The sequence below is a fragment of the Bos taurus genome, chromosome 9 (genome assembly GCF_002263795.3).
Source record: "Bos taurus isolate L1 Dominette 01449 registration number 42190680 breed Hereford chromosome 9, ARS-UCD2.0, whole genome shotgun sequence".
In the NCBI taxonomy this organism is placed as follows: Eukaryota; Metazoa; Chordata; class Mammalia; order Artiodactyla; family Bovidae; genus Bos; species Bos taurus.
The window spans coordinates 33189369-33213050 of NC_037336.1; the positions used below are offsets into that span (position 1 = coordinate 33189369).

Sequence of the window (23682 nt, forward strand, 5' to 3'; positions counted from 1 at the left end):
TCTACGCATGCGCGGCGGGGGCGGGCCGAGAGGTGGGACGGCCCGCGTCTTCCGTGTGCCACCGCTGCCGCCTCTGCTCTGCTGCTCTTGCCCCTCTGGGGCTTCGTTGCCGGCGTTAGCCACGCGAGGGGAAGAGAGGGGACGGACGGAGCGTGCGTGCGCGGGGCTTCCCGCAGTCCCAGCAGTTCCTCTCGCGGGGTGGACGACGGGGTCAGCAGCAGTCGGGGGAGGCCCTAGACGGCGCCATGTCGGCGGGCGGTCCATGCCCGGCAGGGGCCGGAGGGGGCTCAGGGGGAGCCTCTTGCGCCGTGGGGGTCTCCCCTGGCGGAGTATCTATGTTCCGGTGGCTGGAGGTGCTGGAGAAGGAGTTCGACAAGGCCTTCGTGGATGTGGATCTGCTCCTGGGCGAGATTGATCCGGACCAGGCGGACATCACTTATGAGGGGAGACAGAAGATGACCAGCCTGAGCTCCTGCTTTGCGCAGCTTTGCCACAAAGCCCAGACTGTGTCCCAAATCAACCACAAGCTAGAGGTGAGCCTTGAGCCCTGGAGGCGGTGGCATTCAGCTCCAGCCATCAGACTTCATTTAACACACCGGTGAAAACTGCCAACTGGGGCACCTGGGCTTCATATGTGACGAGAGAGTGAGTGTGTGTGAAGGAAGAGAGTGACGTTAGGTGAGAGCAGGAATAGGTGTGTAGGTTGACATGTAGGTCTCCTGGGGCCCTGAAAGCCACCTTCCTGGTATCTTTATGAGGAGGAAACAGGAACTAATTACACCTGTCTACTTGTGCCTTTTCGTTAAGAAGCCTAAGACTTAACACAAGCTCAAAGGTGCTCTGTCATAAGAATATTTTAGCTCACCTTTTAACATTTGAGTTTTTAGATCTACTTTCACATTGCAGGTTTGTATATCACCAGTCCTGATTATTTTGGACTATTTCAGGTCAGTTTTCATTGTTGCACACAGACAGCGCTATTACTTGCCTACATGAACTATTTAGGGGAGTTTGATCAAAGCTCTTAGGAAAAAGGGAAAAACAAGATAGGATCAATGTCTGTCTCAGTTTACAGTTAGTCCTTAAATTACAGGCAGATACCTCCAGAGCGCCCTACAGTTATTCAGATGACTTCTAATATTGATGTTGTGTCTGTACTTTACTACATTTCCCAAAGTCTGGATTTAGTTTTGAAAGTATGTGAAGAGCGATCATTTGCTTAAGTCTCTCATCTTGGTTGTGGGTGTGAGTGCAGTAGTAGTAGTTCCCAAAAAACCTACCATGTTTTGCAGAAAATTAGCACATTTTTACGATATTTAGAAATCATGATAGATTAACATTATTATATAAAGAGCATTTTTTAATTATATAATGTAAATAAGAGAATGGGTCTTTCATTTTAAAGTGGATAAAAATAGGATAATAAATGATATGCAAAGCTCTTTGACATTAGATTTCCTAAGAAATCATTACTATCAGTTGTGATGATTGAGAGTGCCCACTGGATCCAGATCAATATGAATATCAGAAATGCATTCTCTCCTTGCTTAGTAGTTAGTTAGCATTCTTTCTGTTTCCTGTCCGTCATGAAAAAGGTAGTATAATTTATCTTTGATGAGCATAGAATTGTATATGGGAGATTTTGTGACTCTTCTTCATTGAAAGAACTGTTAATTTCTTTTATCCTTTTTGAAAGGGTTGGAAGTGTTGACATAAAGCTAATCATTTATTCATCTACATCTGTGAAAATGTCTCTTGATTTCTTGATTCAGCTGTAGTTTCTAGAAGATGATTATTTATTCAGGTAGTGACATTGCATTTGATGGTCTTTAGTAGCTTTTGCTATTCATCCTATAAAACTGAGAGTTTTTACTGAGGACAGAAGAGCCTGGCAGGCTACAGTCCATAGGGTCGCAAAAAGCTGGACACAACTGAGTGAGTATACACACACACACTAAGAATAAACAAGTTTTTTAAAAATGAAACAAAATCTAATTCATTTTTTAAGTGACTTACAGAAACTTTGATGTTTTGATGTCAGATTTTAAAAATCTAATTTTGGAGAAATGATTGTTCTGTGAGCAGGTGATGCTCAGTTTTTTCATCTTTAAATATTTTAAATGAGTATTTAGAGTTATATTAAATTACGCATTTTCTTTTTCAAAAATCATAATTATGTATTCTGATTCTATGTCCTGGCTTAGAAGGTGGCTTTATTTCTCAAAACAAGAAATGCTAGCCCATCACAATGTGAGCATGTTTTTTTTTTTTTTACCATCCTTGAAGCTTTTAATTTGAAGATTTTAGAAAATAGGGGTTGTTTGTGTGTTTTTTCAGTTACAGTTGACTTCTTTGTAAGGCTCTTGTTTCTCTGTTTAACAGTTTCTACAGTTTTCATGGAATTAGTTGTGTGTTGCTGAGGAGAGTCATTGTCAGCAGTGCCTTTCAAAGTAGATCTGCCATTGTATCATCTGCAGAATTTCAGAGGTTGCCCTGTGTACCTTTAGCAATCTTTTGAGATCTTGAAATTTTAGCAAAGATTTCACACTTTCTTGCCCTGTTTCATTTTTTAGTAAGTGAATTAAATTCATTTTATTGCTTTAAGGATATGGACATTAAGACATAATATTTGAGGTCGCTTAAGGTCTGATATAGTGCACCAGACGTGCACCAAAGTTCGGTGGTTTTAGAAATTAATACTTAAAGCATATTACTGTAATGAAATATTTTTATAATCAAGAAACAGATACCTCCAAGAGTAACTTAGATTTAAATTGATTAGATTAAATCTTAGATTTTAGATAAACTTAGATTAAATTGCCCTTCTTCTGCTAAGTTATTGTCTTTAGGTAGTTAATTTAATATTAATATAGTAGTTAGGAAAACGGTTCTGCTACAAAAAAAAATCAGAGGTTGCACTTAAAAGAAATATATAAATTGCATCTATATGACCGCTTTTTTCCTTAAGTTGTATTTGGAGAGAGGGGAAGGGGAGGGCAAAGAATTCAGAATATTTTGAGGTAGTGCCATTTTTAATCACTCACGTCTCTCTCATACTTCCCACCTGCTTGAGAATCCCTGCTATGGTGAGCCACTTGGGAACAGCTGTGCTGGAGTCACAGGTCCTGGTTGGGACAGTAGTAGTGGTAATAGTAGCAGCAGGAGGAGGTGTTGGAGTAGAACAAAGGGCAACATCCTGTGCTTTATGAAAACTCACCTCTCTGCCTTGACACAGGGTTTTCTGCCTGTTCACCCCTTCTTTAAAATAACAGCTACACAGCACATCTTCTCTCACATCCTCCTTTCCCTCAGCAGTTGCTGAGTCAGTATCATTTTTAAAGTGATTTACTGTCCAGAGCCATCTAGAGCTTCATTGAAAATGAAATGATATACTGTCCTTTTACTGCTTTAAAGCTATTCTGTTTTTGTTCTTTTGTTTTTAAGTGCATCAGTTTCATTGTAGTTTATTTAACATTGGCTTTTAACTGCTCATGAACAATTGTAGTGCCATAACATGGTAGGTTTCAAAAATAGTAACCAACTTTCCCCCCACCAAAAAATATTGCCCCCATTCTCACTTGTCCATCCTTGCTCTTTTTTTTTGGTTTGTTTTTGTCTACAAGGGATATTGGTTCCCTGACCAGGGATCAAACCCAGGCCCCTGGCAGTGAGAACACCAAATCCTAACCACTGGACCACCAGGGAATTCCCCATCCCTGCTCTAATTACTACACTGATTTCCCTTTGCCCAAGGCCATTCATATTTAGTTTCTAGTGCCATGTTCCATACTTGGATAAACTGGGCAGCATTCTAGACTAGTGCAGAAGTATTTTGTTTTTAAACAAGCAGTGGGACTGTTTGCAGCATTGAACTTGAAGTTTAATATTGATCCAATATATACTTATTGAGTGCTATGTGCCATGTGCTGTGTTGGGCACTTAGTATACAATGGAGAGCAAAAATAGATATAGTCGTCACTGTTATGAAACTTGGATTCTATTGGGGGAATTTGTTGAAATAATTATTATATAAATGTGAAATTCCAACTTTGAGGAACATAGAGTAATGAGAACCTGTTCTGGGAGATCAAGGAAGGCTTCTTTTGAGGAAGTGACCATTTGGGTAAAACATAAAGGATGAGTAAGAATTAATTAGGCCAAGAGAAAGAGGAGTATCATTCAACATTCCAGTAGAGAGAGCAAGAAATGGAAAGCAGCGGTGATAGGTGAGTGCTAATGCATTTGAAGAACTGAGAGTTGATAAGTGTTATAAGCAGAGGGCAAAAGAAGTTTGCACAAGTACATAGGGACTACATCTTTATGATTTTCTAGACCATGTAGTAGATTTGAGGGCTTTATCATAACAATGGGAAATATTTTAAATTAGGTGGTAATCTCAGGAGATTAGGAATCTCAGATAGGAAATTAGAATAGTTCAGTCTGGCTGTGATAAGGAGAGAGTTTGTGGAAATAAAATGAATAAATGCAGAAAACCACTGGGGACTCTTAATTCTGATCCATGTGAGATGATGGGAGTAGGATAACAGAGACAGAGGAAAGTGTTCAGAACAAGAGAGATTTGAGAAGTGAAAATAAACAGAGCCTAGGGATGGGTTGGAATAGAGGGATGGCAATGGCACCCCACTCCAGTACTCTTGCCTGGAAAATCCCATGGACGGAGGAGCCTGGTAGGCTGCAGTCCATGGGGTCGCTAAGAGTTGGACACGACTGAGCGACTTCACTTTCACTTTTCACTTTCATGCATTGGAGAAGGAAATGGCAACCCACTCCAGTGTTCTTGCCTGGAGAATCCCAGGGACGGGGGAGCCTGGTGGGCTGCCGTCTATGGGGTTGCACAGAGTCGGACACGACTGAAGCGACTTAGCAGCAGCAGCAGGGATGGGTTGGAATAGAGGGATGAGGGAATTCAGGATGATTCCACAATGTTAGTTGGCTGGATAAATGGAAGGATATGATATATTATCAGCAATGACTATATTGCTAACTGTTGGTCAGTTACTATGGGCCCAGCTCTGTCCTACGTCTTCTATGTATATTGATTCACCTATTTCTCACAAGTCATGTGGCGTAGGTTTATTATTCCCATTTTACAGGGATTAAGTAAGGGGCCCAGGACTACAGAATACGAAAAACCAATCGCTCCAAAAACACATTTATCTCTGGTTGGGAAAGGAGGTAGAGAGAAAAGCAACCAGAAACAGTTGAGTGTGGCTGGATGGCGGAGTTCAGGGGACGTACTGTTTTCACTTTTTTTAATGGAAAAATAAAGTTAAACGTGTTTGCAAGCCAATGAGCAGCATCTAGCTGAGGGAAAATCTGGATATTCTAGGGAAAAGAGGGGGATTATCAGTAGCAGTAAGCTTTCTGAATGAAGATGAGGGTCAGAATACAGGTCGAGAGACTGACGTCATATTGCAAAGACAGCTGTTACACTTAAAGGGAAAGAAGAGATGATGAGCACAGAAGCAGGAGGGAGTGTTTTGTGTGATGGTGGCTTTATTCTGTATACAATAGCAGCCTGGGACGACAACTGGAAGTGGTTGAAAGTAAAAGCCCAAGGAGAGTGAGCAAAATCTGAAATAGTAATGAAAGAGTGTGACAGCAAGTTGGCCAGTCAGATAGAAGGACTGCCAGGCAGTGCTGAGGTAATTTAGAGTTACCATAAATTCATGGTACAACCAGTCTGCCCTGTTGTATGACTTTCTCCAGGTATACAAACACAGAAATGAGAGTAATAATTGCATTCATTCAGTGCCATAGCAGGAAGTTTGCTATACACGCAAGAGTGTTACTGAAATGAAAATGGTACTGGGGATGAAGAAGAGGAGATAATCTTTAAAGGAGTATAACCCATATTTGATAATCATGTAGATGGAAAGGATTATGGGTGACATCCCATTTCTGCTTGGGAAATGTATTGGTTGATACCTGCAGTGGCTTGAATGGTGCTTCCCCCCAAATTCATGTCTATGCACAGAGCCTCAGAATGTGACCTTATTTGGAAATAGGGTCTTTGCAAATGTAATTAATGTAAGGATAGAGATAAGGTCATAGCAGATTGTGACAGATTATCCTCAGAGGATGCACAGAGACTCAGAGAAGAAGGCTATTTGAGGATGGAGTCAGAGATTAGAGAGGGACAGGCATACAAGTCAAACAGCCACGGCATTAGGAGACTGGCATGAGATAGTTTTTCTTTCAGGGTCTCCGGAAGTCGTGAGCCCTGTCAGTACCTGGATTCCAGGCTCCTGCATCCTAAGCTGTGAGAAAATAGTTTTGTTTTTTGAAGCCACCTAGTTTGTGGTAATTTGTTATGACAACTGTAGAAGACTGATACCATTCACTGAAGTAAGGAATCCAGAAGACGGAGCAGGACTGGCAGGAAAGAGAATGGGTTGGATTTAGGCGACTTTATCCTTTTTTGCATATTCCTAACATAGTTTCCGGAGAAGGCAATGGCACCCCACTCCAGTACTCTTGCCTGGAAAATCCCATGAGTGGAGGAGCCTAGTAGGCTGCAGTCCATGGGGTTGCTGAATCAGACACGACTGAGCGACTTCATTTTCACTTTTTACTTTCATGCATTGGAGAAGGAAATGGCAACCCACTCCAGTATTCTTGCTTGGAGAATCCCAGGGATGGGGGAGCCTGGTGGGCTGCTGTCTATGGGGTCACACAGAGTCAGACACGACTGAAGTGACTTAGCAGCAGCAGCAGCAACATAGTTTCCTGGGCTTCCCTGGTGGCTCTGACAATAAAAAATCCGCCTGCATTGTGGAAGACCTGGGTTCAATCCCTGGGTTGGGAAGATCCCCTGAAGCAGGGCATGGCAACCCACTCCAGTATTCTTGCCTGGAGAATCCCATGGACAGAGGAGCCTGGTGGGCTACAGTGCATGGGGTCGCAGAATTGGACATGACTCAGCAACTAAGCACAACACAGCAACGTGGTTTCCTAATTACTTCTTAACCCCTCCAAATCATCCTTTTGTTGCCAAAATTCATTCTAAAGTGATTCATATTAAGGTTCATATCAAAAAAGCCAGCTCTGACTCTGTCACACTCTTTGTATACCTCCTTATCACTTACTGGGCTTCCCACGCGGCACTAGTGGTAAAGAACTCACCTGTAAATGCAGGAGACATAAGAGATGTGAGATTGATCCCTGGGTTGGGAAGATCCCCTGGAGTAGGAAATGGCAACCCACTCCAGTATTCTTGCCTAGAGAACCCCATGGACAGAGGAACCTGGCAGGCTACTGTCCATAGGGCTGCACAGAGTTGGACATGCCTGAAGTGACTTAGCAGGCACATTATCACTTAACTGGCTAAAATTCATACTCTGGCACATTGGTCAGTGCCCAGTCTGTCAGTCCTTATCTCTCCTCACCCCTTGTTAGCTGCTTGTCCCTCAGTAAAGCTGGTCTAATTTCTTTTCTCTAAATAGGCTTGCTCTTTCTTGGCATCTCTACTTTGGCATAGACTTTTGTGTATAGTAACTTCTCTGTCCCCTTTGTCTACAGGATCAAACACCCTCATCTTTCAAGACACCGCTTACATCACCATTTGTTTTGAAGGCTTTCCTCACCCAGCAAGCCTTATGACTAACACCTTGAAACTCAAGCTGTTATAAGATTTGTTACATTGGGCTGTAACTAGTGGTTGCCACATTTCTCTACTTCTGTCAAGTAAGCTCCTTGAAGGTCAAGATTTTGTTGTAGGTGAAATTATCTGAACTATCAAATGCTTGTGAAAGCTGACTTTTGAGGGTAACAGTATCCCTTTGTGAATCCATTTTGGTTTCTGGAAATTGGTTGGTAGTTTTTTCTCTCCATGGTTCTTCCCACACCATATTGAAAAGTAAATAATTCCTTTCAGTGTGGTTATCAAATTGACTTATATATGTGGATTACAGAATAGGCCCCTTAAAGGGGACAATTTTTGGAAATTTGGAACTCACACATTAAATATCAACCTTTCTGACCTGCTTGCCTCCGTATCTCACCTGCTGCTGCTCCTAAGTCGCTTCAGTTGTGTCCAACTCTGTGCGACCCCATAGCTCACCAGCTAGGGGTTTTCATATCTCAGACCTTTCCCTTCTCTGTGTATTAGCTGATCTCCATTCAGCATTCCCTTCTTTCTGACTACCTTTGTTTCTTCTTGAATTGGTACATCACACATGCCTCTGTACAGGTGTTTACAACACATCATAATTGGAAATGTATTTTTAATCTCATTCTATTAAATGTAAAATCCTCAAGGGCAGAATCCACGTCTTATCATTTTTTTTTCTCCAGATCCTGGCACACTGTATATACTCTACAAATGTTTATTTGAATGAGTAAATCATTTGAAACAACTTCATTTTGTTCTACCATGAATCCTCAAAGATTACCAGTAATCGTTCTGTAATACAGGTTTCCTGAGAACTGGGATGGTGTCTCTCTGGACAAGTCTGCTATCCATTGTGTCTAAGATGGTGCCCACCACATTATTGAATGACTGAATCAGTCACAAAGATATGATTTCTGAGTTACTATTTCATGGTGTTCCATTTTAAGAACAAGTTGAAACTGACTGAAAGTAACTTTAAACATCACTGTATTAGAGTACTGAGTATGGATTTAATGTACTGGTAATGTTTCTAATATATTGGGTAGGTTCATTCTCTTTACTCCACCTCCAGTTTGATCATAGAGCAACTGAATTATTTATGTTAAAATGAAAACTGAAAGCATTTTTGTATTGTTTAGAACTTCATTTTGAGGTTTAAAATACTTTAACTTTTAAAAATACACCACAGATTTATCTACTTTCTTCCATTTCAGATCCCCTAACTCTAATTCAGTCACATTGTCTCCCATATTACACAAAGCTGCCTTTTAAAAAACATAAATATGACCATATAATTCTGTTTTAAATTCCTCAATTGTACTTTGAGTTAATTCAGACTCTTTATCACTGATGAACTCTCTGTGATCTGATCTCTGGATAGCTCTCCAGTGTCATATCTTATCATTCTTCTGATTTTTTTTCTGTATGGCCCAGTCCACATGGGTCTCCTTTCAGAAATTAAAACAATAATTCTTAAACTTTTTGGTCTCAGGACTCCTTTACATTCTACAATTATAAGGTCCTCAGAGAGCTTTTTATGAAAAAAAGAAATACAGGTTATATCTACTGGTATTTACTGTATTAGAAATTAAAACTGAGAAAACTAAATAATTATTGGGTTGACCAAAAGATTTATCAAGCTGGAATCAAGATTGCCAGGAAAAATATCAGTAACCTCAGATATGCAGATGACACCACCCTTATGGCAGAAAGCGAAGAACTAAAAAGCCTCTTGATGAAAGTGAAAGGGGAGAGTGAAAAAGTTGGCTTAAAATTCAACATTCAGAAAACTAAGATATGGCATCTGTTCCCATCACTGTATGGTAATAGATGGGAAAACAATGGAAACAGAGCCTATTTTGGGGGGCTCCAAAATCACTGCAGATGGTGACTGCAGCCATGAAATTAAAAGATGCTTGCTCCTTAGAAGAAAAGTTATGACCAACCTAGACAGCATATTAAAAAGCAGAGACATTCCTTTGCCAACAAAGGTCCATCTAGTCAAAGCTATGGTTTTTCCAGTAGTCATGTATGGATGTGAGAGTTGGACCATAAAGAAAGCTGAGCACTAAAGAATTGATGCTTTTGAACTGTAGTGTTGGTGAAGACTCTTAAGAGGCCCTTGGACTGCAAGGAGATCAAACTAGTCAATCCTACAGGAAATCAGTCCCGAATATTCATTGGAAGGACTGATGTTGAAGCTGAAACTCCAATATTTTGGCCACCCGATGCAAAGAACCAACTCATTGGAGAAGACCCTAATGGTGAGAAAGATTGAAAGCAGGAGGAGAAAGGGAGAACAGAAGATGAGACGGTTGGATGGCATTACTGACTTGATGGACATGAGTTTGAGCAAGCTCCAGGAGTTGATGATGGACAGGGAAGCCTGGCATGCTGCAGTCTATGGGGTCGGAAAGAGCCAGACATGACTGAGCAACTGAACTGAACAGAACTGAAAAGATTCATTCAGTGTTTCCTGAATGAACCTTTTGGCCAACCCAGTATTATATGAGTTAAAAGTAGCAACAGTATATAGCACAGGGAACTAGTCAACATCTTGTAATAACCTATAATGGAAATAATTTCAAAAATAATATTTGTGTATGTGTATAACTATATATACATATGTATATGTATAATCTTGCTGTGCATGTGAAACATTGTAAGTCAACTATACTTCAATAAAATGTATATATTTAAAAAATAGCAACAGTAAACCCATTGTGTGTTAATATAATTATTAATTAAAATAACTATACTTCCCCGCAAATTATGAGTAGCATTGTTTTACATTAAAAAAAATCTGTCTCAATAGATAGCTGGACTCTTGTATTCCCTTTTACATTCAGACAGTTGTGATATGTGGTTTTGGTTATAGAAAGAAAATTTGACCTCACAGAGATAAGTACTTCGATAAGGGAGCAGTATTTTAATAGCTATTTCAGATAATTGTGGATATTCTTTGATAGTAAAAGGTAATTACTTAAAGGTTAGTTACAATGTGGAGTATGAATCTGTCAGTGAACTTTTTATATACCGTCACATTAAAATACATTGGTCTGTCTTTATAGCCTTTGAATGAATCTTTTACCAAGGCATGATTTTAACATTGTGTGTGGTCATTTTGCAAACATTGGTTTGCTGGGTTATCCAGATTCTTCCAAATGTGGAAACACCTCATAATACAATATCAAAAAATCACATTTGTTAATATCTCCAATCACATGAGAAATATTTAAATATTGGGAAGCTGTCAGGTTTATGGTGCTGGATTCAGATTTTCCAGAATTCTAATTTTCACTTGAAAGTGTAAATTTTTACCATTGGCAACAAATGCTGTCAGTTGTTTTCCTTGGAATAACAGATTCACTTTATTTATCTTTAAGAACATGTCTGCCAGATATATCAGTCTTAATAACCACAGTTTGTTCTTCTTTCAAATAAAAATGATGTTCCAAGAAAAAAGTGTTCAGCTTTGCAACTCAAGCAGTTGCATAAGTGCTTTTTCTTGAGAAAACATAGTTTGACGTGCAGCAAACTGAAAATGAAAAGGCAGGTTTTAGTTGCTCAATCGTGTCTGACTCTGTGCAACTCCGTGGACTGTAGCCTACCAGGCTCCTCTGTCGAAATTTTCCAGGCAAGAATGCTGGAGTGGGTTGCCGTTCTCTCCTCCAGGGGATCTTCCCGACCCAGGGATTGAACCCAAGTCTCTGTACCATTTGAGCCATCAGGGAAGCATCAGGGATGCTTTATGCATGCTTCCCATTTCATCCCACAGAACATTAAAAACTTACTCAAGGGTTGAGATTTTTAGAAATTGATAATTTTGCTGCTTTATTGGGACATTCTGAAATGCTTTTTGTTTTGTACTGGGAGTGCCTGTTAGTGAAGCATTCATTGACTACTGGTAGTTTGGTGCCGCTGTCTTGACGTGTTGTCAGCCTTCTAGTCATTATTGCTTTAACATCTTTGGAATAAATGTCAACACAATGAAAAAGGCAAATCATACTTTATTATTATGAAAATAGTTTTGGCTCTGAAATGGTCACACAGACCAGTGAGAACTGCTGCTCTTATAATAACTGCAGCTGTTCCCAGAAGTGTTCCCAGAAGGATAGCCATACACTCCCACCCCACTAATTGTCTTTGTTTAGCTCCTTTCAGACAGCTTATTATGGCTTTTAATTATGTAAATTGCTACTGACTTTGTAATGACCTTGGACAAGTTACCTAATCTCTCTGCTTCACTTCCCTTCATACAAAAAAGTATCTTTGAGGATTATTGTGAGGATTAGGACAATTAAAACATGAGTTTGTTCACACCAGTGCCTGGCACATGGTTAATGCTATTATATATGTCATTCATTTTCTGTATGAGCCGCCTCCTGCGCAAGGCCACTGAAGCTTTGAACGGCAGGATCCACGTTTGTCTCATCTAGCAGTGTATCCCTTGGGCCTAGCCCACTGCCTGGCATATATTGGTGCTTAATAAATACTTGTTGAATAAATGTGTGATGATGTGGGAAACTAAAAATAGCTGTAGAATACTTTGGGGAGAAATGATGACAGATGAAGTTAGTGGTCTTTATGCTTGGATTGGAAATTGCAGCAGAGAGGTAGAGTTTTCTCACAGAACTTTCATAAGCCAAATGAACATACTATTTCAAGAGCTGATATATAATTAAAAAAGAGAATATTATTTCCTATCTTGAGTTAACAGATCTTCATGTTTAACCTTTGAATATATTTTCTGTTTGGTCACAGTCTTTGCTTTAAAACAGGACTCATTGGCTTTTTATAATCTTGGATATTAGAGCAGCGCCAAGAATCCTGGTCACAGGAAGAAAAGAGAAAATAGAGAAAGAGTCTTTATAAAGGTGTGGGTTAAATTAAATGAGCTGTAATACTTTGTTCAGCTTTTTTGAAGAAGTAGAAGAAAAGAAAGAGAATGGATCAAAATGCTTTCATTAGTAACATTATTCCCTCGATTCTTGTCACAGAGGGGAAACGGCTATGTGAAGCAATGATGCTCTTGTCTGGCAGGTAGCTTATGACCTTTTGTATAAAGAATGATAGATTCTTTTAAAAGTTTAGACCCTGGGGGGGAAAAAGACAGTCTTACAAACAAAATAGCATTGTTTGTTTAAATGAGGCAAGGAAAGTTATATAATCTGTAAAGTTTCTCCTATTAATAAGAAGCTCAATATTTAATACTCAATAAACTGTAGTAAGGCTTTTATCTTTACCAGTCATATACCACCATCAGTGTATGGTTTTTATTTTTTACATTTGTTTGATTGATCTTATGAGCTTTAAAACCTTTGAGGAAAGTAGGTGGGTATAGATGATAAATTTTAGATATTGACATTAAATGGTGTTATTGCTAGAGATTTAAATTCCAATCTGTACTTTCATCCTAAATTGCATTTCCAAATAGTAAAAATATGCATTTAAAAGCATAATTGTTTCTTTTTACTGATGTAATTACATTTTATACATGTATTTTAAAACAAAAGTATAGAAGCGTTTGCAGGGAAATGTCTTTATCAGCAGCTTTGTATGCTATGGTTCATAACAGTCAAATTGCTATTTGAAGTCAACTGTTTTCTTTGTAATTCTTACAAAGAACCACTCTGAGTGTGTGTGCTTTTGTGTGCATGCCTGTCAGTGCCTACACGTGTGTTTGTGTATGTGTGTGTGCACATGCATCTGGATGTTTGGGGGGTGAAGCTGGCTACGTGGTGTATGTTCAGAGTAGTCTCTTGCTTAGAGCTCTAATTCTGAAATTTGGGATGTGATCTCGTTTGGAACTCATGGACTCCTTCCTTTCCATTTTTCCTATTACTGCCAGAATTATAAAGGATGTCAGGAGGTCTTGAGTTTTAATCCCATACAGTTTGTAATTTAGGACAACTCACCTAATCTCTTTGGACCTCAAAGCTTCATGTGCAAAATAAAAATGTTTTACCAGATTTTTAATTTAGATTCTTAGCTTAGACTCTGTAAAATTCTATCAAAAGAGCTGTACAAAATGCCCAAAGTGATGAATGACCTGGATCCAAGTTCCCTGCTGTTGGATATTTGCTAATTTCTTGTCTTAGTTTAATCCTTCCCAGAACAGGAGATTTGGGGGTATGCTTAAGGTAAAGTAATTGCCTTTTTTATCCATAAGACAGTTAAATAGAAACTAGCCTACGTCTAGAAAGGAAAAGTACAGCTGTTGTACATTTTTACAAAATTGTGTGGACAGAGGATTAAAGTCTAGACAGTGTGAAATAATAGGAAACTCTGAATAAAAAATTGCTTCGATTTTTGGTGCCACAGAATGGAATCCAGTAGTTAAGAATTAGAAAGGAATTAACTTGATGGAAAAGAATTTGAGGTAAGAAATAGAATAGTAATGACTACATATACAAATGAATGGTAATGATAATCCTAAAAAAATCCTAAGTTATTTAGGTACCCTGTCTTTCTGTCTTTTTCATTCCTGAGAATACTGCATTCCTATGTTGCAAAATATGCCCAGAATGCTCATACATCTCCCCACTCCATTCTAGCTGATGATGGAGATCCAGGGACTATATTTGAGAATCACTGCCTTAGAAAATCTCACCATTGGTTGATTTAATGACCTTTAAGTGAAAGTCAAGGACCTAAGGCTTAGAGATCCTCCTAGAGTGAAGTCTTTTTGTTCTTTATGAGTTCTAGGGAAAGAATATCCTGATGGTCAGCTTTTTTTTTTCTCCCACAAATGAGTCCAAAATCAGATGTAGAAAGTGAAAAGAATGAATCCCAAATAAAGTCTATATGTAAGGTAGTCTTACATATAACTGGTTTTGATTTTGCTTTTTAAAAGACTTTTTTAGATATCAGTGTAGAAATGGAAGAGTTGAAGGTTGAAATCAAATATTTTTTAATTTTCATTCTTTCCTGGTTATTGCATGGCCAAGGTTAGTGATGTGAAAGATGCTCGGGTGTTTTTTTATGGTCAAGCTAGTTTTGAGTCTTATTTACTAGCTGTGTGATCTTCGGCAAATTGCTTAAACTCTGATTTCCAGTTTCCTTAACTATTAAAAAAGAGAGAGAAAGAATGATGATGAGAATTACAAATGACACGTGGTACATGTACACCTGCCATATGGTAGGTAAATGCTTGTTTTGTGGTAACTGAATATTGTTAGTAAGTTAAACAGGTATTGTAGCAGTAGAAACATTTTTTCCTTACAGCTAACTGCTTGATAACACATCTGCTTCCTTACCCCAGGAGTAAGGATTGGGTTCAAAGGGCTGTTCTACCACTGTTCGGATAGCCATAGAAAGAAAATCAGTTTTGATAGGCGTTGGTTTTGTTATCTAAATAGTAATCATCATAATCGTAGTCTTTATGTTCTCTAAGATCTCTTTGATTATAAAATCCTGTTGTATTAGGAGGGTAGCCATTGAATAAAATATGGAAATTTATAATCTTCACATAAAATGTATCACTAATTTTTCTTAGCAGCTAAAATGCTTATATCATAGACAAGACTTATTCAAATATTACTAAATTTAGAGTAAATTTGAAACACTCTGTTTCAAAAAAATTAACTTGAGCTTTGAATTTTGTTACTGCATCCTTGCTTTGTAAAGAATTTTTCCTTCATTTTTTTAAAGTTGAGCAGTCTCTTGAGAAATTATTTCATTTAATGAGTGTTCCTGTTTATAGTAGGCCACTTTCAAGAGACCTCCATACTACAGGAACAACAGGGTAGTATGGAGGTCTTCTGAATATTAATCTGCTAACCTAGGGCTTCCCCAGTGGCTCAGCAAGAAAAGAATCCGCCAACCAATGCAAGAGATGCAGGAGACCCATGTTCTTTCCCTGGGTCGGTAAGATCCCCTGGAGAAGGGCATGGCAGCCCACTCCAGTATTCTTGCCTGGAGCATCCCCATGGAGAGAGGAACCTGGCAGGCTGCAGTCCCATGAGGTTGCAAAGAGTTGGACACAACTGAAGTGACTTAGCGTGCATGCACAGTATCCCAAGATATCCTGCTAAATTAATTCATGAATACCACTTATGCCTCTTTGTATCTTTATTAATGCCAGAAGTTTTGCTCAGCTATTAATAAATAATGAGGTTTTTTATTTGAAACATAAATCATAACAGGAAAACCAGACAATACATACCTGTTGAAACACATAATGTACTTCTTGCCACAAACATTTAAGTACTGTTATGAAGAAAGCTGAGCACCGAAGAATTGATGCTTTTGAACTGTGTTGTTGGAGAAGACTCTTGAGAGTCCCTTGGACTGCAAGGAGATCCAACCAGTCCATTCTAAAGCAGATCAGCCCTGGGATTTCTTTGGAAGGAATGATGCTAAAGCTGAAACTCCAGTACTTTGGCCACCTCATGTAAAGAGTTGACTCATTGGAAAAGACTCTGATGCTGGGAGGGATTGGGGGCAGGAGGAGAAGGGGACGACAGAGGATGAGATGGCTGGATGGCATCACCGACTTGATGGATGTGAGTCTGAGTGAACTCCGGGAGTTGGTGATGGACAGGGAGGCCTGGCGTGCTGCGATTCTTGGGGTCGCAAAGAGTCAGACACGACTGAGCAACTGAACTGAATTGAACTGAACTGATTCATCAGTATTTGTAGGGGATGGTTCCAGTCCTCCCCAGCCCTCCCCTGCAGGTGCCAGAATCCATTGATGCTAAAGTCTCCTATATAAAATGTTGCAGTATTTGCATATAAGCAGTGCACATCTTCCCATGTATTTTAAATCATTTCTAAGTTAACCTATAATACCTAATACAATGTGAATGCTATGTAAATAGTTGCCAGCATGAAGCAAATTAAGTTTTACTTTTTGGAACTTTCTGAAGTTTCCCCCTGCCCCCTTCCCCAGCAAATATTTTTGATACACAATTGGTTGAATCTGTAGATGCAGAATGCATAGATACAGAAAGCTGACTGTAAATCTGATTAAACCTTTAGGTTTATATTATAAAAATTTATTTCACATGTTTAATGTTACTTTTCTAAATGTGGTTACTGGAAAAATTTAAATTACACATGTGGTTCATATTAACTATCTTAGGCAGTACTGATCTAGCCTATCACAGCTTTTCTGTTGCATTGAAAATGTAAGATAAAGATTTCTGGTCTGAGAAAGATCGCAATGGATTAAGTTTTAAATTTTAAAACATCTTTTGTAAAAACAGAAGAACTAGAATTATGAAAAAAATCCAGTCATAGCCTCTTAAGCAAAACTAGATGAAGAGAGGGTGTCTTCATAAGCCCCAGAACATGGATGGGTTGAGGCAGCAGGACCCACACAAATCATGTGACTGAGCACCTGTGTGGCGGAAGGAATGAATAGCAAGGGGACCCAGACACAGAAGTCACTAACAGAGCCCCAAAGGAGAAGACATCCCTTTGGATGGGAAACTTGAGCAGAGGGCCTGAGAACAACTGGCAAAACTGCCTCCAGATTGCAGAGGAATGCAAAACAACCACGGGCACACACAAAGAAGCTGCAGGAAGAAGATTACAGAGTACTGGGCTGGACTCAAAGAATCTCAGAAATTTCTAACACAAACCGCTTTTGAGAAAGACGGTCCAATTGTAAAGAAACATTGCTAAAAAACAGAATCCTGTTTGTGCTGGGCAGAAACATGAAGTCTGAAGGGAGGAGAGTTTATATTCAAGTTAGGGATGGAATACATATATAGGTGTCTGATTTCAAAACAGTGGTTCTGGCTACAGAGGCCATGGTTTTAAGTTCACTTTAAGACCAGGGGAGGTAGCCCACTAACCTGAAGCTAGGAAAGCTACCCATGCTCACCTTAAACCCCCACATGGAAGTCTCCTCCCTGACAGGTGCTATATGAAAACCCATTTCATTTCAACATGAGTAACAGAAAAGGATTTTCTGTAAACCCCATATAAATGTACTATATGCAAAAAAGATAGAAATAAATAGAATAATATGACAAGAGACAATGAAAGCATGTTAGATAAGGCTACAAATCAATTGGAAACTGTAAAATATAAACTAAAGGAAATTAATAATGTTAATTCACCTATGAATAGACCAGAATGATTCAGAAACAGGAAAACTCAGAAATAAAGTAATAAAAAGAATACTTGCGGAACTTTGGGGGAAAATTATTTTAGAATGGAGCCTAATTTGGAAGGAACATAAAAAAAAATAGGCAATACAGTAAGTATAGCAAGAGGAAAACAAAAAGAATTTAAGAGGAAATTGTGGATATAAAAGATAGGGAAAGAGTAATTCATATTAGTATAATTAGAGACCCTGAAGAAGCATGTGAAAGTCACTCAGTTGTGTCCAACTCTTTGTGACCCCGTGGACTATACAGTCCCTGGAATTCTCCAGGCCAGAGCACTGGAGTGAGTAGCTGTTTCCTTCTCCAGGGGATCTTCCCAACCCAGGGATTCTTTACCAACTGTTGCAAGGGAAGCCCTGGAGAAGCATGAGACAAAACATATATGCAAAACTTCTGTCAACAAACCCTCATTTATTGCTGGTAGGAATATAAAGTGGTTCAGCTTCTGTGGCAGTAATCAAGAAGTTTTCATTAAAACCACAATGAAATGCCACTACATTCCTCCCAGAATGGCTAAAATTAAGAAGACTGACAACACCAAATGAAGGCAAGGTTCTGAAACTATCATACGTGGGAGGCATGTCAGTTGCTACAGTCATTTGGAAACCTGGCCTTTTCCGCTGAGGTTTAACACAGTTATACTCTGTAACCCAAAAGTTTCCTTCCTAGGTATATACTCATTAGAACTGTATTCCATATAAATCTGTGTAGGATATTGCTTGTGTCCCTGTCTTCACCTCCTACCTACAAATATCATGTGGCTGAAATGTCACTGAGAGAAAATGTTCCAGGGTTATATGGTGTTGATGGCTGCATAATTCTGTGATTATACTAAAAATCACTGAATTGTACACTTTTAAAAAGTGAATTTTATGTGGATTATATCTCAAAATGCTATTAAAAACAAAAACAAAATGTCATTGGGAACATGTAGTGATTTCCTGTCAGATTCAGTCTCAGTTTTGGTTTATCAGTCAAAGCCATTCGTTGTATCTAGCCTTGCTTTCCTCTCCAGCCTTGTCCAGTCTTTCGTGTACAGTCCACTCAATAGTCTTAATCTTGCTGATAACGTCTTCATATTCTAATAAGTGCTTTCATATATACGCTTAATAATATGAAAATAGTCAAAGCATGGGTATTATTCCTGTTATATTTACTTAAAAATTCTATTGAAGTATAGTTGATTTATATCAATTTCAGATTATTCCATAGCAATTTGACATTTTTATAGATTATATACTCCATTTAAAGTTAGAATATTGTGTATATTCCTTGTTGTTCTATATTATATCCTGTATCTTATTTATTTATACCTAGTGGATACTATACAATTTTAAAACCAAGGAAACTTGAGGCAGAATGATTTATGTGAAATCACAAGGCTAGTATTAGAATTTGTTTCAACTTAAAGATACTTCCTGGGCATCTTCTATATACTAGGCACCAGTTGGTGCAGTTGGGAGACTGAAGCAGACCCCTGTCCTCCGGTCTCTGTGCTCAGGGAATTTACCTGTGTTGCTTCTAGTCTTGGTCTGTCCTTGCTGGTCTTCTCATCTCTTGTCTGCTTTATTGCTTCTATTTTGTTGTTGTCCTTTAACTTCAGAGCCCTTCAAAGCTCACTTTTCCTCACTAACCTTCTTTAAACCTTCCTTTACTTTGAATTCCTGAGGACCTGACCAATTCTAAATATATCTATAACTTGCCACATTTTTTTTTTGATTGGTTCAAATGCATATTTATTACCTCAGTTGATAAGAAAGTTTCTCAAGGGCATAAGTAAGTATCACCTATAATTTAGAAAGTATTCTCCACCGTTTTAACTCATTGGGCCAGCATGTTTCTTGGCTTTTGAGATGCTTAGTGGTAAAATTTATGTTAAGTAGAAAACTAAGGCCTTGCCTTGGTCTTTCATCTACTTGTAAGCTGGAAAGATCAAACACACACAAGGGATATATCCTGTGTGCTATTGTAAAACAATGTATCAGTTGTGAAAAATGGAAAACTTCAGATTGAATAGCTAAGTGGTTCTGATGAGTGGTTCTGCTACGCTGTAACAGTTAACTCTAGCTTGCAGTTAACTCTGGTCTTTGGACCCACTGTAGCTCAGTAGTTTGTATGGAAGCACCTAAAATAACTGCTAGATGGTGGTTAGGCTGATTTGAACCACTATTCACTGAGGTGAAGGCGGCACCACTGATTGGGCTCTCCACTGATTGGTGACTGGTTGGTGTTCAGTCACTTAAGTTGTGTCCAGCTCTTTGTGACCCCATGGACTGCAGCATGCCAGGCTTCCTTGTCCATCACTTCATAGAGTTTCCTCAGTCTCTGTGCATTGAGTCAGTGATGCTATCCAATCATCTCATCCTCTTCCACCCTTTTCTCCTTTTGCCCCAGTCTTTCCCAGCATCAGGGTCTTTTCTAGTGAGTCGACTGTTAGCATCAGGTGGTCACAGTATCGGAGCTTCAGCATCTCCTGTAACATACTATTAATGTTAGTAAATGACTATAGCACATGTTATCTCAATAGGATGATGAATCATCCCATACCTGTGTATTTTCATAAACTTTGCAGATAAAAGTGAAACAGTGAAAAGCCTTCTTAAAGTGAGCAAAGTAAAATGGAACTAGCCTATTGTGTTATTAAGAGATACTGTTTATGGTAGGGTTTTCTTTCCACTCAAATATCTTACTTGTACTGTTGATTTTATGTCAGTTTAGGTGGATATCCTATAGCTTGGTCAAATAGTGGTCTTCCAGTGTTCATCCCATTGCAAATAGTCTCTCTGTGTCATTCTTGAATAATATAATCAAAAATAAAGAAAACTAAACATAATGTTTTTTATTGTTGCTGTTTTATTTTTTTAATTTTTTAAATTCAGATATAGTTGATTTACAATGCTGTGTTAATTTCTGCTATTGTTGATGGTTTTTAAGGCACAGTTGGTGGATCTGAAATCTGAACTGACAGAGACCCAAGCAGAGAAAGTTGTATTGGAGAAAGAAGTACATGATCAACTTTTACAGTTGCACTCTATTCAGCTTCAGCTTCATGCTAAAACTGGCCAAAGTGTTGACTCTGGTACCATTAAGGCAAAATTGGTAAGTAGTTTAGAGGAAACACATACTTATGTGCATTTTAGAGGGTGAAAAGGACAGTCTTTAATGAGGCTTTTTAATTATAAAAATTGGTGTGTGCTCCTGGAAAATTTGGAAAATACAGGAAATGTGAAGATGGTCTTAATCATCCTTGATCTCATTACCTGGAAATGACCAGTGACAACATCAATAACCAATTGGTACTCAGAATAGAATCTTATTCCTATTTAAAAAGGTCCATATAAATATATTTAAAAGATATTTGTGATTGTAACATGTAAGCAGTTTTTTTTTTGCCAGTCTACTGTATCAGATAAGATTTAGTTTAGCTACATATAAAACAGATCCCAAGTAACATGAGAATTGTTCTTAAATAGTCCACGTTATCAGTCTTTTCTCTCAGTTGAAGAAGCCTTGAGACAGGCAGTCCAGAGCTGGTAGAGCAGCTCCAGAGATACCAGGGATCCAGCTTCCTTTTGTTCTGCTCTGTCATCTTCAGCTCATGGTTTCTGCCTTCAGGATTTCTTCCTACCTGCATTCCGGGATCTTGCATTCCAAAATCTAAGGGGAAAACAGTGCTTCCTAGCTGCGTTCATTTTCTTTAATGACCTTTTCATGAAATCCTCCTCAGCTTTTTGCCAGTTGTTTAGCTGTCTCATTGGCCTTCCCTAGCTGCATATCAGTCCCTTAGTTGGTCACATGACCACCTCCAGTAAAATCTGAGTTCTTTTAATAAGGGAGAAAATGGAGGAAAATGGAGTTGGGTGTCAGCCAGTGGCACATTTTTTCTTTTGCTCTTAATATAAGTGTTTTCCCTGCCACTGAGTGCTTTCTCATGTTTGCATAATGTTCATTTTTATAAGTGTTGCATAATTAACTATTGCCCTCTTAATAAGTGTAGGTTGTTTAAAGAGAATTTTTTTAAAATCTCATTTTGATTTAGCCTCATATGTATTAAGTGTACTATAGGGAACACAGCAGTAAATAAGATATACAGCTTGGGAGAGGGATGAGATAAGATGATGTTGATGATGACAACAATGCAGCTTAAAGTTTTATTCATTTTCAGTTATTTCTGTTTAATTGGTTGATTAGTTTCTAAGACTGATATGTTAGAATTTATTTAAATGAATATTTACATTCTCTTAAAGTACTTTTAAGTTTTGAAATTCTCTAAATATAAATTGTTAGTGTTTTATTTAACTGAGATGAGTCAGATTCATAACTGCTACTTTGGAATATTTGATATTAACATTCAGAAACAATGTACATTTTCACTAGAATAGAATTCATCTGACATATTAACATTAGTTTGGAAACATGGTGCTTTAGTGGAAAGACATTTATCCAAACTGTGTTAATCAGTTTGGATAAAACAAAAAAAAAAATAATCTAATCCTGTACGGTTACCATTGCTTATGGATTTGCAAATATATTTATTTTAATTAACTTGACCCGAGTGATACTCAACATATAGGAATTTTCCTTGTAATGATTGTACCACTAAATATGTTGTTTGATGTTTTTCTAATTATAAAACTTTTTTCTTATATCTTAAGTCTGTCCCCTCTGTGGAGGAGCTGGTAAGTATACCATTTCTGTTTTGCTTTAATATGTTATGCTGAAGTGTTCTTAGTGCTTTTTTTGCATAGTACATGTTGTCACCTTGTACGTATCTGAAAGTGATGTTAATGATGATAATTTTTTTAATGTGCCAGTACCTGAAAAATTCAGTCAGTAGCCCATTGCTGTTTTCTCACCTCATGTTATTAAAAGATTTTTCTGTTGTTGGTGATTTATTGCTATTATTTGTAGAACCCGTCACTTTTGACAACTTCTGAGCTTTGTACTTTGCTCGTACCACTATTTCAAAAGAAGACTTGGTTTTCCTTGTGCGGGCCTAGCTCTTTCCTCCTTTTTTATTTGAATTTATTCCCAGAGAAAGAATGTGCATGTTGGTTTCTTATTCATCCACTGCATGTGTTATAACTTTTCAGCAGTCTTGAGAATAATTGTGTGGCCTTTGAAACAATTGAATTTTGAAACCCTTTATTAAATTTACCTTAGAAAATAACAGTATAGATAAATTCTTAATATTTTTCCCACTACCTAAGCCTAATCAGGTTCTGAGTAGTCATATGACTTTTCTTCATTTGGAAATATAGCATGTAGATATCAAAATACAAAATTAACTTCTTTGTTGGTATCTAATGATGAACAGGTTAACTGAAACAAAATTCTTCCCTTTAAATCTAAAAGTATTCTTAGTCCTGTTTTTGCTTGCATCTGTTCATTTCAGGCTAGAAAGTTTGTCTGATTCACTAGGAGTTTAAATCTTTAAAGCAAAGTAGTGACTTAATATGTTTCTCATATTTCATAAATATTGTATTAATAGCTCATTAAAGTGATTGTAAGTAGATAATCCTCAACATAAAATTTATTTAGCCCATAAACAATTTTTGGTCTTCTAGGAACTCTTTTTTCCTGAAACAAAAGTGTTAAACTCCATAAATGTCATTTAAAAAGACTTTGTTCATGTTGTCCGAACCATGGTTTCTTTTGGAACTGATAACCTGCCCTTTTAGGAAAGAGATTCTGAAATAAATTGAGATTTTAAGAGTTCCAAAGTTGTTGTAAAAGAAGGATTCTAGATTATTAGTTCTTCAAATTAAAAAGAAAAAATCTAGACAATTGTGTTCTGGTTGTTACATTTGTTTTTTTATAGAAGTTGAAAAAGCATGCTAATCTTCCTTCTTATCACATACATAATGACAAAAGTTTAATCAAGGAAGTGATAAGTATATTCAGCATTTGGTAATTGTCATTCATTTTAGG

At 38.0% G+C, this 23682-nt stretch overlaps 1 protein-coding gene across 2 annotated transcripts in view; it reads left to right on the forward strand.

Moving 5' to 3' along the window:
• GOPC (golgi associated PDZ and coiled-coil motif containing) overlaps window positions 1-23682 on the forward strand; it is a 40046-nt gene continuing 16364 nt past the window's right edge. Inside the window, exons 1-3 of one of the 2 annotated variants that reach the window (NM_001206157.1) lie at window positions 1-533; window positions 20686-20850; window positions 22407-22430. In NM_001206157.1, the coding sequence (NP_001193086.1) occupies window positions 246-533; window positions 20686-20850; window positions 22407-22430 (477 nt within the window). In that variant the 5' untranslated portion in view covers window positions 1-245. The remainder of the gene's footprint in view (window positions 534-20685; window positions 20851-22406; window positions 22431-23682) is intronic. The other variant, XM_005210747.5, reaches the window with a different exon arrangement.